Consider the following 11,271-nt stretch of genomic DNA (forward strand, 5'->3'; position numbering starts at 1 on the left):
TTTGTATAGTGTTTTCGACTTTTTCTGGATTTGTGTCCCTTTTTTATGTCATCTTGTGTCGAACCTTGTTCTTATTGTTCTATAGCCTGTTCACTTTGTCATGTTGTTGTAACTCCCCTCCTGCCTGGGCCAAAACAATATCCTGCTGTATTTCTCAATAAATAACTAATAAATAAATGGCAATACAGCGCAAGCGCCTACATGGAACTAGGGTCCTTCCACGGCGAGCTCAAGGTTCCACGACTCCAGTAGTTGAGGTAGCACCTACAAAAAAATATTGTAGCCTAAAGGGCAGCTGCATCACTTAAAAAAAAAATAGAGTTCGGAATACAGATATATATTTTACGACCCCGTGAATACGAATACGACGTTAAATTTAGTCATAAGTGACCGCAAACTACTTTTTAATCAGAAAAACGTGCACCAACGCCGTGGAGCGTTTTGAAAGTGGCGCTCTTGCCTCTGGTTGGTCAAGCGCGCCGTGACGTCAATGACGGCGTGCCATTGAGTGGCAGCGGCGGTCCAAGCGATTGTACATGCACGCACGTGCTTTTCTGTGGATGTATGTCGCTGAACATGCAACGATCACGCTGCTCAGGGGAATATGATATTGAGCCGTACTTGTTCGAACCAGCGGCGGCTTCGGAACAAGGTGACACCGGCGGCAGCGGCGACATGACGAGCGAGGAGACAGCGCTAACCTTTTCCCGCGTGGGAAATTCACACTGGTACGTACCGCTGCGCTGCACTGCTGTATGAGCCTGTGATCCGCTCTCAATTGAACATATCTGCGTTGCTCGTGCCCTAAATCTCCTGCCCGACTCGAACGAAGCAGTGGCACATATATGCGCTTGATGTGCCGATTGTAAACAAATGAACTCATCCAGACGAGCCGTCGCCCCAGTTTTGTTGTGTGAATTTAGTCATTTATATGTCAGCAAGAGCAGCAAAAGTCATGCTCTCAGCTCCCGCAACCTCGAGTACGCATACATTTTATTCCTGCGGGATTTAGAAAATTAACGCGGGAGCGCGGTATCGACGAGAAGCCAGGCCGCTGCCTTGCTGCGCGCGCTTAATCCCATTTAGAACACTGGTAAAAATACCGAAACGCTAGGACAGCTATCGGCAGTCACGCGCTGCCATGTCGCGAATTTAGCGCACTTAATTTAGCTGCGCTTAACATCGCGACTTCGACCACAGACATCAAGCTGCCGCGATTTCTTTTCTTAATTGGGAGAGTTGTTGAAATGAGTCTGACAGTGGGCCCGGTAGCTCAAAAGAAAGATGAACACAGGAGGCAGGGGGACAAGACACACACTAGACTTGCGGCTGAATTTTACTCCAGAAAGAACGAGTTTATACGCATTTTTTTATCTTTATCTAGGTGCAACCAAGGAAGATAAAAAAATGCATAAACGCATCATCTTCGGAGTAAAATTCAGTTGCCAGTCTAGCGTGTGTCCTTGTTCCGCTGACAGAGGTATATTACGCGCCCCAGTCCGACACGCGCGGCTAGCCGGCTAGCGCGGTCGTTCGCGTTCTCCCAGTTCAAGTTACGAAGCACGGCGCGCACTTCGTGCACTGGGTGCGGCGTTGGGGTTCCTAGCTATGCATGAGCGCGTGGAGAAGGTATGGCACTCCTCACATTCCACTAATTACCCCCTCCCTCCTCTTAAAAAAGAAAAAAAAAAGTCCTACTCTCTGACATTACTTCTCACAGTTTTCCAGCCGCGTCAGCGGGCGCCAATACTGAATAGTTTTACTTTCACCTGTGCCTTCATCTGCACGGCCACCCATCTGCCCCACAGAACAAAATCGTAAACAGAACAGAAGAGCAATATGATGTATTGGGCCTCTTCGAGTTTTATTCTTTTCGCGAAAGCAGCTCTTGGCGGCGGAGAGGTGCTCTTGTGTGCGAAGACAGAAGGCACAGCACCGGTTTTCAATCGCGCAGATTTGATCGGTATCCTAAAACATCGCATCAACGACAAGCTTTGGGGATAGTCACTGTCGCGAAAATGATCTGAGCAGATCACCGACGATTTTGTAGGCTTGAAATCCTTCCTCTTGACCACGGCAACCCGCTGCACCGACAGCTTGCGCTCCTTTGGGAATTTATCAAACGCGACATCCTCTCGGCCGCCAGTGTTCGTGCAGCCATAGGCTGCGCCGAACAAGGGCATGGTCGTTCTTTTCGTGAAGAACGGTGCAAGATGCACTGAAAAACCTTGCAGTAACGTTCGCAAGAAGAAAACAAGCGCAAGACAAGAAAAAGGTTGCACTGCGTAGCCTGCAGGCGACAGGTGGTGCACGGCCTGCTCGGGCAATAGAAGCGGAAGAGAGGTAGACGCCGTCCTTGACGTCACTACCGCCTGTCGTACTCCTGTCGTCTGCTACTGACATCCCCCCCTCCAGTGCTGTGCACTGCGGAGAAGCCTGAACGGGGTAGAAACTTTAAACGATGATTACACCATTATTTCAAAAGCTAAAGCCATAATATTTCGTATACTTAACATACAAACCCTGCAGATTCGACCCTCTGAAGCGCATCAAATTCTAAAACAGGTGCAGCCTCCCTTTAAGCACTCTAAATGAAAAACTGACCATTGGCAGTCAGAAAAAATGAAATACCCATTGATTGGTTATTACAGCCAAGGTAAGAATAGGCGCAAAATATTTTAGCTGTTACGGCTGAGGTGGATACGCAGCCTGCGCTAGATTCAAAAGGTTTAGCCTTAGTCACCTATCGATTTATTTATTACAAAGGAAGTGACTGTGGCTGCACGGCTTCTACAGCTGCGGAATTTCCTCGTTTTCAAGGACATTTCAAGATAAAAATGACGATGCATAAAACTTTGTTCGGCGAAAGAAAAAAAAATGAAACGAAAAGTAAAACTGTGACCTCACGGATTCGGTGATTTGAGGCACTCATCCCTGAGAGTTTCGCGTTTCGTCGACTCCTATAGATGCGCTTAAACCCAAAGTCCGCCGCCGGGCCACTACGGGAGTTTCCCCTGTTATGCGTTAGCTTACTCTATGCTGCACTAGCACTTAAGAAAGCAGGTGTGCGCGAGAGCCTGCAGGGGACACGCTTGTGTAGTGAGGCTTCAGTGGGCAGGGAGTCCCAAAAGAAAAATGGGAAATCTTGGACGGTTGATTGGCAGTAGGGCGAAGAATGAAATTTCTTTTTGGTATTTTGTTTGAATATATCATTTTTTTCTCATTTTTTTTTCTAATAATTCGATATGTTCTGTAATTTTCTTTTTTTCTTTACCGAAACTGCTTTACCGGATTTCTTGGTCTCGTTTTCCACTCGTTTTCGGTCTTTGGGAGTAAAGGGGTTTTAAGAGCGTGTACCTATATACAACAAAGTAGGTGTGTATCAAGAGGAAAGTATACAACAGTTGCATCTTACCTGTACTCACCTATAAGGCTGAAACGTGAAGGCTAATCAAGAGGGTTCTACTTAAGCTGAGCACAACGTAGAGGGCTATGGAACGAAAAATGGTCGGGGTAACATTAAGAGATAGGAAGTGTGCAGAGTGGGTCAGAGAAATGACTCAAACTACTGACATTCTAATGGAAATCAAGGAGAAGAAATGGGCTTGGGCACGGGCAGGTAGTACGAAGGGAAGATAACCGATTGTCGCTTAGGGTGACAAACTGGATTCCAAGGGAAGGAAAGCGTAGCAGGGGGCCTCAGAAAGTTAGGTGTGTGGATGAGGTTAAGAAGTTCGCAAGGGTCAAGTGGATGCAGCTAGCACAGAACCGTGTTAATTGGAGAAATATGGGAGAGACCTTCGCCCTGCAATGGATATAGTCAGGCTGATGACGATGATGATGCTCAGAGCTCGGCGGGAGTGGATGTGCGAGGCACTTGCTCCGGCGAGCTCGTGCGCTTCCGCTCTCGCCGCGCACTCGTCGGCCTTTATCGTCTCTCCCGTGTTCGCGCGTCCTGCTCGCCCCCCTTGGGGGGTTCAGTCCCCCCTGCTCCAGTGTCTTGGTGCGCAGTCCCTGGGCCACGGGCCCCATCTCGCTGGCTTCTGCCAGCATTGCTGCTGCTGCGGTGTCCTGGACCCGTGCCTTCCTTCACGCACCTCGTAGCGCCAGCGTGCGAGGTACGACCCACTGCTGCGACTTATTCCAAGATCGCCGGGCACTCACAGTACGCCCCTTCCGCCCTCGAGGCGTCCACCCAGTGCTGTTCCGGTGACCTGGATTTCCCCGCGGCACACCCCTCGTCACCTCCACTGTTGCGGCGCGCCCCTGTGCTGTGCTGTGCCCCTGTGCAACTGCGGCAGCCCGCTGCAGCTCCTCCGTGGGCGCAGCCCTGCTGGCCGCAGCCAGTCTCCCGCGGACTTCACTGTCCGCGTCCCCTGCCGCTCCTGCGGTCCCCCCGCTGCTTCGCCAGCACTCCGGTGGGCCATGTGTTCGCGGTCCTCGACGCGCCGCCTTGCCAGCTGCTTCTCCAGCATCACCCGCCGCACCTCTGCCACGGCATAGGTATATCAGCGGTCCTCCCTGCTGCCGCCCGGATTCTCCAGCGACAGCTTCCCGTGGGCTCCCTGCTCGTGGGCCTCGGCGCGCCGTCTACGGATGGTCCCTTCAGTGCCACCCGCCGCGCTGCTGCCTAGGCGCCGGCTTGCTGTATATCGCGGTACGCACCTGCTGCTGCGGTTTTCTCAATCGCCGTTTCGTCCTGCAGTCTCCAGCAGTCCTAGCTGTGCCTCGCAGAGGTGCCGTACCAGGCTTCGCCTGGACATACCCAGGAGCGCTCCTGCACCGAAGCCTCCACACCGGACTGCCGACCTGCTGATGTTCACCAGGCTGTTTAGTTTGGTGCTGGCCACGACGAACTCTCCCATCCCCTCCCCAAGTCCCATCTCGCCATCACGCGGACACCAAGAGTGCCGCCGCGACATTAGTCCGGCATAACCAGTGTCCGGTATTACCCTCCCCCCCCCCCCCCCAAGAATATCTCACAGAACCTAGAGGAAGAAGTAGAAGAAATTGATGACGAGTGCGTAGTTATTATAGTGGGTTTAACAACAATAAGATAGCTGATCAGTATTAAAGCGCACTAAACAGCGATACAGGGGAGACACAGTTCGCAAGCCGAGCCAACATTTCGACTTGTCTTTCTCTGGGCAGCGAGATCATGACTAGCATGTGTTTAAATACGGTTTTGCTTCTGAAAAAAAGAAAGCAATGGAGGCTAGAGAGAGGAGGGTGGGCAGAAGAAGTACTGCAGGGAGTGAAAGAAGATTTTTTCGGTATTTATACCGGAAGCTGGAACTGGTGATATCATGGCTTGGAAAAGAAAATAATAAGAGGCAGTAGCAGGAAAGAGTACAATGAGAGGTCAGCACATAAATAAGGTTCGACACTTATGTGGATTTCCGAAAAGGGGGCAGCATCCAAAACGTCCCGATAACGAATACGGCTACAAGGTAACAATGTTGAGAAGCTTTCCGGATGGAGAGGAGGACACAGAAATAGAATAACTACAGATTAGGTGCAGCACATCTGCCTCGCTCTTTGTGTGAACAAAAGCGTTCAAGTGGTATAAAAGTCGGAAGCGATAAGAGAGAAAACATTACTTGAAAAAACAACAGCTTGTCTATTGGCGAACGAGAACAGAGTGCGCACGCGCAGCAAATAAACTGTAAAATTAACGCTATATGGGATTGTTTTCCAGACAATCTGTGCCGCAGAGAATATATTTTAGGGACCAGCCCAAAGAAGGCAGACTCAGAACATCCTTTGCCAGAGAAAACAGAATAGGAATAGCTGTGATTTAGCTATGTTTAACCCTAGTTAAATTACAAAAGCAACTGGGAAGCTTCTTTTGCCTGCTACTTTATTCTCCTATCATGCTGTATCAGTATAAGGTGCTACATTATTGGGGACACTTAAGCTCATTCTTTAAAGGTCCCCTGAAATGGGTCACTAAGAAGGGTAAACAACGTCATAACACTGATAGATATTAGATAGTTTTGGTTGACCGTTTTCAAGTTTCGCTCCGCTCACGGTAGCACGCTAAGCGCGAGCGGAGCGCTCACGCCGAAATCGCTTTTAGTTGCACGCTAAACACACTTCCCTCAGCGGAAGACTACCGTAGTGCCCTCTGTGCAACAAGGGTGGAATCACAAGATCTGTTAAACTACTGAGTTTCATTACTTTTATTTGTAGTGTAAGATATACCCATTACTGTACTATTTTCTATACAGGTGAAAAGTATTTCGGCGGCAAAAATTGTGTTAACAAATATTGGTATGCTTCGATACTTTGACTCGTCTTTTCAACATACAAAACAAGCCGACCGCAGCACTAGCCGAGGTCGCACTTTATTTTTTTTCACGACGTTGTGGCAGAGTTCACAGTGGGCCTTCTACATTGCTAAGACGATGCCTAGGCAACGAAGCATCCTTGAAGATCCATTTCTACTGTCCGCTCTGAACTGGACTGAAATTGAAGATCTTCTGTGCCTAGAAGTGTTCGCCGCGGAACGAAGGGGCCCGCTTTCTTCTCATGGTTTGTTTACCATCGAAGAAACGGACGATGGCGTTTTTCGCACGCTGTTTCGCTTTGAAAAGGACCATGTGCGGAGGCTTCGAAATGTCCTGCTGCTGCCAGACACTTTATATTCGGCACAGGCGGTTCCGGTGCCCGGCGACGAGGCCCTCTGCATAACTTTGCGCAGACTCGCCTACCCGAACAGGCAGTGTGATTTGGAGCGCACGTTCGGGAGGCACTACTCCGTCCTCTCCAGCATTTCGAATAAAGTCCTCGTGCACATAGAGGACAACTTCAGGCATTTGCTGGACATGAATAACCATTCGTGGCTTGAACTTGCGGCTTAAGAAACGTTCTCTCAGGTAACACTTGTACGCTAGTTTAGTTTCTTGAGAATGTTCATGACAGGTCCTTTGTTTGCTTTTCAGGCGATCCATTCTAAAGGGGCGCCTTTGCAAAACTGCTGGGCTTTTATTGATGGCACGGCAAGGGCGATCTGCCGTCCATCGCGAGACTAGAAGCTTTTTTTTCTGGTCATAAGCGTACACACGCTTTAAAGTATCAAGCCATTATGTGTCCTAATGGCATAATTTGCCAGCTTGGCGGCTCCTATCCTGGTAGCAAGCATGACGCTGGTAAGTTGAAGGCAATGCATTAAATATCACTGCAGTCCGGTCAAAGTTGTCTCAGCATTAGTTGTTTAAGTTAACTGTTGAAAGTGTTCAGATATTTAGAGGTGCTTTAGGTTATATGTAACCAAGGTGCTCCCGGTTACTACTTACCACTCTTGCTAAACAAACATCTTTGTTTATTTTTTTTTTTTATTCCACAAGTTTGCCATAAGGCTTAAGTTCAGGAAGTTCTTCGTTTATTAAGAATATGAGACAGAATATGCACATTTCTAAATCAATGCCTTGTTTAATACCACATTTTGTTGAATATTTTTGGGATATTGTAAAACTATGATAAAATATGAAAACTTTGAACTATCTTGTTTACTTCTTCCACATTATTTTTTTCGTTTACAGGGATCCTGGGGGTCAGCCGTACCTACGAAAAGCTGGAAAAGTTGGTCCAAGGGAATCCCTACTGTATATACGGGGATCCAGCATACCCCTTGAGGCCGCTTTTAATGAAGCCTTATGGAACAACCCATGCGACACCTCAAAAGTTGGCTTTCAATAAGGCCATGAGTTCTGTGAGGCAGTCAGTTGAGTGGGGGTTCGGAAAGATTGGCAGCAATTTTGCCTTCCTTGATTTTCGGAAAAATCAAAAACTTTTCAAGCAGAGACTAGAGTGCATGTATAGAGTCAGCACACTATTTGCCAATTGTCACACTTGCTTGTATGGCTCCCAAGTTTCGAGTTACTTTGGACTAGAACCTCCAGTTCTGGAGCATTACCTCACTGTCCGTGGCTAAAATAGTCAAGTGGAAGTGCTTTTCGAAAGCAGCACAGGTTATAAATCTTAGATTTGTGAAACCAGCTTTTTTAATTTTACATTTATGGTGCAGTGGGCACTTTTTCATAGGCAGGAGTGCAGATCCATGCCTTCTTAATTGTATAAGCACACTTTGTCACTTTCAACATTTCATCCCTTTTCAGTGCTTTCAGTTTTGCAGAGCTTTTCATTGCTAAATATATATATGTGTGTGTTTTTTAAGAATGAAGGAGTGCTTAGAAACAGAGAAGGCAAGAAACACATGCACTGTTTTCCAAGTTGGAAGTGCACATGATAAAGTCTTTTCCTATCACTGTTGCACTAGACACTACCACAACGTCTAGCAAACATCCATGCAGATTTATTGCATAATATTAGATAATCGAGTTGTTTTCGATTGCAGCCATTAATCCTTTTTCCTGCTCATCAAGCATCTTCTGCACCTGCTGCAGAAGACGCTCTCTCTCTCTTTCCCTACAGGCAACCTCTTCTGCATGCCTTGCCTCTTGAAGGCTTATTTTTCTTTCCTCAATGGCAAGGCGTTCTTTCTCCAGTGCAAGATGCACGTCTTCTTGCTCAAGCTTTTTTTTTTTTCATTTTCAATTTCTCTGAGCTTGATATCGTACTCTTTTTCTTCGCGCCTTGTCAGAAGCTCCATTCGAAGGAACTGAAGTCCACGGAACCCTAAAAATTGACAAAAATAATAAGAAAAGAGAAAACCAGTTAGGCATTCATTCGAGGAATTGCAGACATATTAAATACAGTCATGACTGATGGCATTCAAGGCACCCTTCATGTGTGGATAGCATCAACTCTACACTCTACAGACCACATTTTTTAAAGCTGGCTTCTGTCATAGCACAAAAATGGGTTAGTATTGTTACAACTGTTTAAGGGTAGCCAACTCTTTCGAACTTTTTAAAAGTAGCCGAAGGAAACATGTTTGATGGACAGTAAGTTTAGTTTATTGGGAGGCATGGCCTGGGAAGGAATTGCATGAAGGAGCAGACGGCTTTCTTGAATTCTGTCCCAGTTCCTTGTACAAACCCCTCAAGGGCATGTGCTATGTCTGTTGTGGTCATTATATTTATTTGCTTCAGCACGAAAAAGGGTTGAATTCATCATGGTGATACTGCTGCAGTGTGTCATATAGAAGGAAAGTAGCTTGACGGTGTCATGTTTCAGCCTCCTTGTGGGTACATGCAAAGTCCTATGTCGTCAACAAGATGACTGCGTCTTTGCAATTGACAACAAGGCTTCAAGTGGGATGAAATTCCATATTGAAGGAAATTCACACGATGGTGATCTGCTGTAGTGTTCGTGTGGACAAAAGCCACGTCTATGTCATCCGCAATGTGATTGTGTGAAAGTGTGTGAACATGTGGCTTTGAGAATGGTGATTACTTTGATGGTGATTCACTGCAGCTGTGGCAGTGCACATCGGAGAGGGAGTTTCATATCTCCAGGGATTACTGCAGTGATCTGCTTTAGTGTCCATGTGGACACAAGCCACGTCTATGTTGTCAACAGTGTGATTGTGTGAAAGTGTGTGAACATGTAGCTTTAAACATGGTGATTACTTTAATGATGATTTAGTGCAGCTGTGGCAGTGTGCGTGGGAGAGACAGTCTCACGTCTCTAGTGATTACTGCAGCAGTTCTGTGGCTAAGTAACCTCATGTAACTTTCCTGACCTTTCTGTTGTGTGGTGCACTTCGGTTTGCTTACTCATATCATTCAGCACTTGTGTTCTACTTTCCATAAAGTGTATTTCACCCTGAACTTATGACTCTCACCGGAACATCACCATTTCATGCTCACTAAGAATTTTGACTTTTATACCAATGAGCTTACTCGAGCAAAATTTAAAAGATTTGAGTTTAAAAATTTCATGTTCTGAGTGAGAATGGTTGTAAGCAAGTGTTGCGTCTATATTGTGTGCACTTTAATTGGCCATTTGTCATAACATTTGCACTAGGAGGCGAATGTCGTGAATGCATCTTTGGCTGTTTCTTGAAAACTGTGTGAAAACGTAACCTTGTGATGATTCAGAGTGCCGCTACAAGCACCATAAATATGGTGTGTGCTAGTTTTTAAGCCATACATGCCTTGCGATTTATGCTGACTGTTGTGACTGTTCATCAGGAAAATAAAGACAAAGAAATTGGATAGGGCAACTGCTGTTTGTTAACTGTTAAGAATACCTTCAATTTTTGTGTCTGTCTGAAATTGATGCAACAGCTCTGCAATACCAACTTAATTTATACTGCTGCTGCTGTGCTGTAGGCTGCGGTGAAATCGTTAAGACAGAACTGTGCCTAAAACCTACAATCATGTCGGTTGGGATTTTGGTGCAAAAATGATATCAGGTACGAAAGCGTGCTCTGCCAGCAAAAAAAAAAAAGAAAGTGGCTTTTGAAATATAGCGTTAGTATTTTCATGCTATGCAAGGCACTAGATGATTGGCCTTATTACGGCACCAGCTGCTAGAAGAAATACAGCCTTTGTGAAAAGTTTGGAGCATAGGAGTTTGCTACTCAACAGTGTTGCATGCGTTTTTGCAATTTGCTAGTGTACCATGTTTTTGTAAAAAAAGGGAAGACGTTCCTTCTGGATCCCTAACTATTAGCATATTTACAGTTGCCACGAGAGGCTCATGGTGCATCTTAATCCCTTGCTGTCTTTACTTTTAAAGAAGTGTGTATGTCCCCTGCTGCGCAAGCATAACTTGTACTCTTGTCAGACTGCACTGCAGTGTGTGTCAAAGAGGTTAGTGCATTGAACATGAGACAACACGAGTGATCTATAGGAAACAGAAGTGAAGAGAATCTTCCACATCTCTACAAAAAATTGTCAGTGCGGCTCTCATAAGCTGCTAAAGACCGAAATCATAGGCCACAGCAGAAATAGGTGAACTGAAATACCTCAAAGCCACAAACATTTATTGTTGAAAACCAAAATGTCTAAATGAAACACCTATAGGAGTTCTTGAAAATGAGGCGGCAGTTTATGCTCAAGTGATAAACTTTCATTCACCGAACTTTCAGCTCTGTTTTTTTTACAATATTTATTGCCACATTGCAGCTGGAGTGTTTTCTGACTATATTGTCATCTCACTGTTCATAGCATCTACACAGGTGGCCTTGTCGCTGATTAAAAGGGCTCTGAATAAACATATCGCAACTAGTGCACTGCTTGCCCTGTACAGTTGTCTTGTTTGTTTTCTCCTGTGGCTCACTTTCTAATGCAGTGGTTATGAGTAGCTACCAAACAAGGACATTTTAGAGTCCAGTAAACAGATTCGGTCACATTCCCT

General features: G+C 46.2%; 1 protein-coding gene across 1 annotated transcript; it reads left to right on the top strand.

Annotated features, from left to right (window-relative positions):
* The first annotated feature begins 7,072 nt into the window (after nucleotides 1–7,072).
* LOC146195813 (uncharacterized) lies at nucleotides 7,073–8,061 on the top strand. Its single transcript, XM_084596281.1, has 2 exons — nucleotides 7,073–7,151; nucleotides 7,545–8,061. The coding sequence occupies exons 1-2, from the start codon at nucleotides 7,088–7,090 to the stop codon at nucleotides 7,934–7,936; spliced, it is 456 nt and encodes a 151-aa protein (XP_084452407.1). The 5' UTR covers nucleotides 7,073–7,087; the 3' UTR covers nucleotides 7,937–8,061.
* The last annotated feature ends 3,210 nt before the right edge of the window (nucleotides 8,062–11,271 follow it).

Source organism: Amblyomma maculatum, chromosome 3, assembly GCF_055883805.1.
Source record: "Amblyomma maculatum isolate TAMU_Amacu chromosome 3, ASM5588380v1, whole genome shotgun sequence".
Lineage (NCBI taxonomy): Eukaryota > Metazoa > Arthropoda > Arachnida > Ixodida > Ixodidae > Amblyomma > Amblyomma maculatum.

Coding starts and splice junctions, on each gene's coding strand:
- LOC146195813 (XM_084596281.1), top strand. CDS start 7,088: ATGTGTCCTAATGGCATAATTTGCCAGCTTGGCGGCTCCTATCCTGGT. Junction 7,152..7,544: donor TGGTAGCAAGCATGACGCTG/GTAAGTTGAAGG, acceptor TTTCGTTTACAG/GGATCCTGGGGGTCAGCCGT.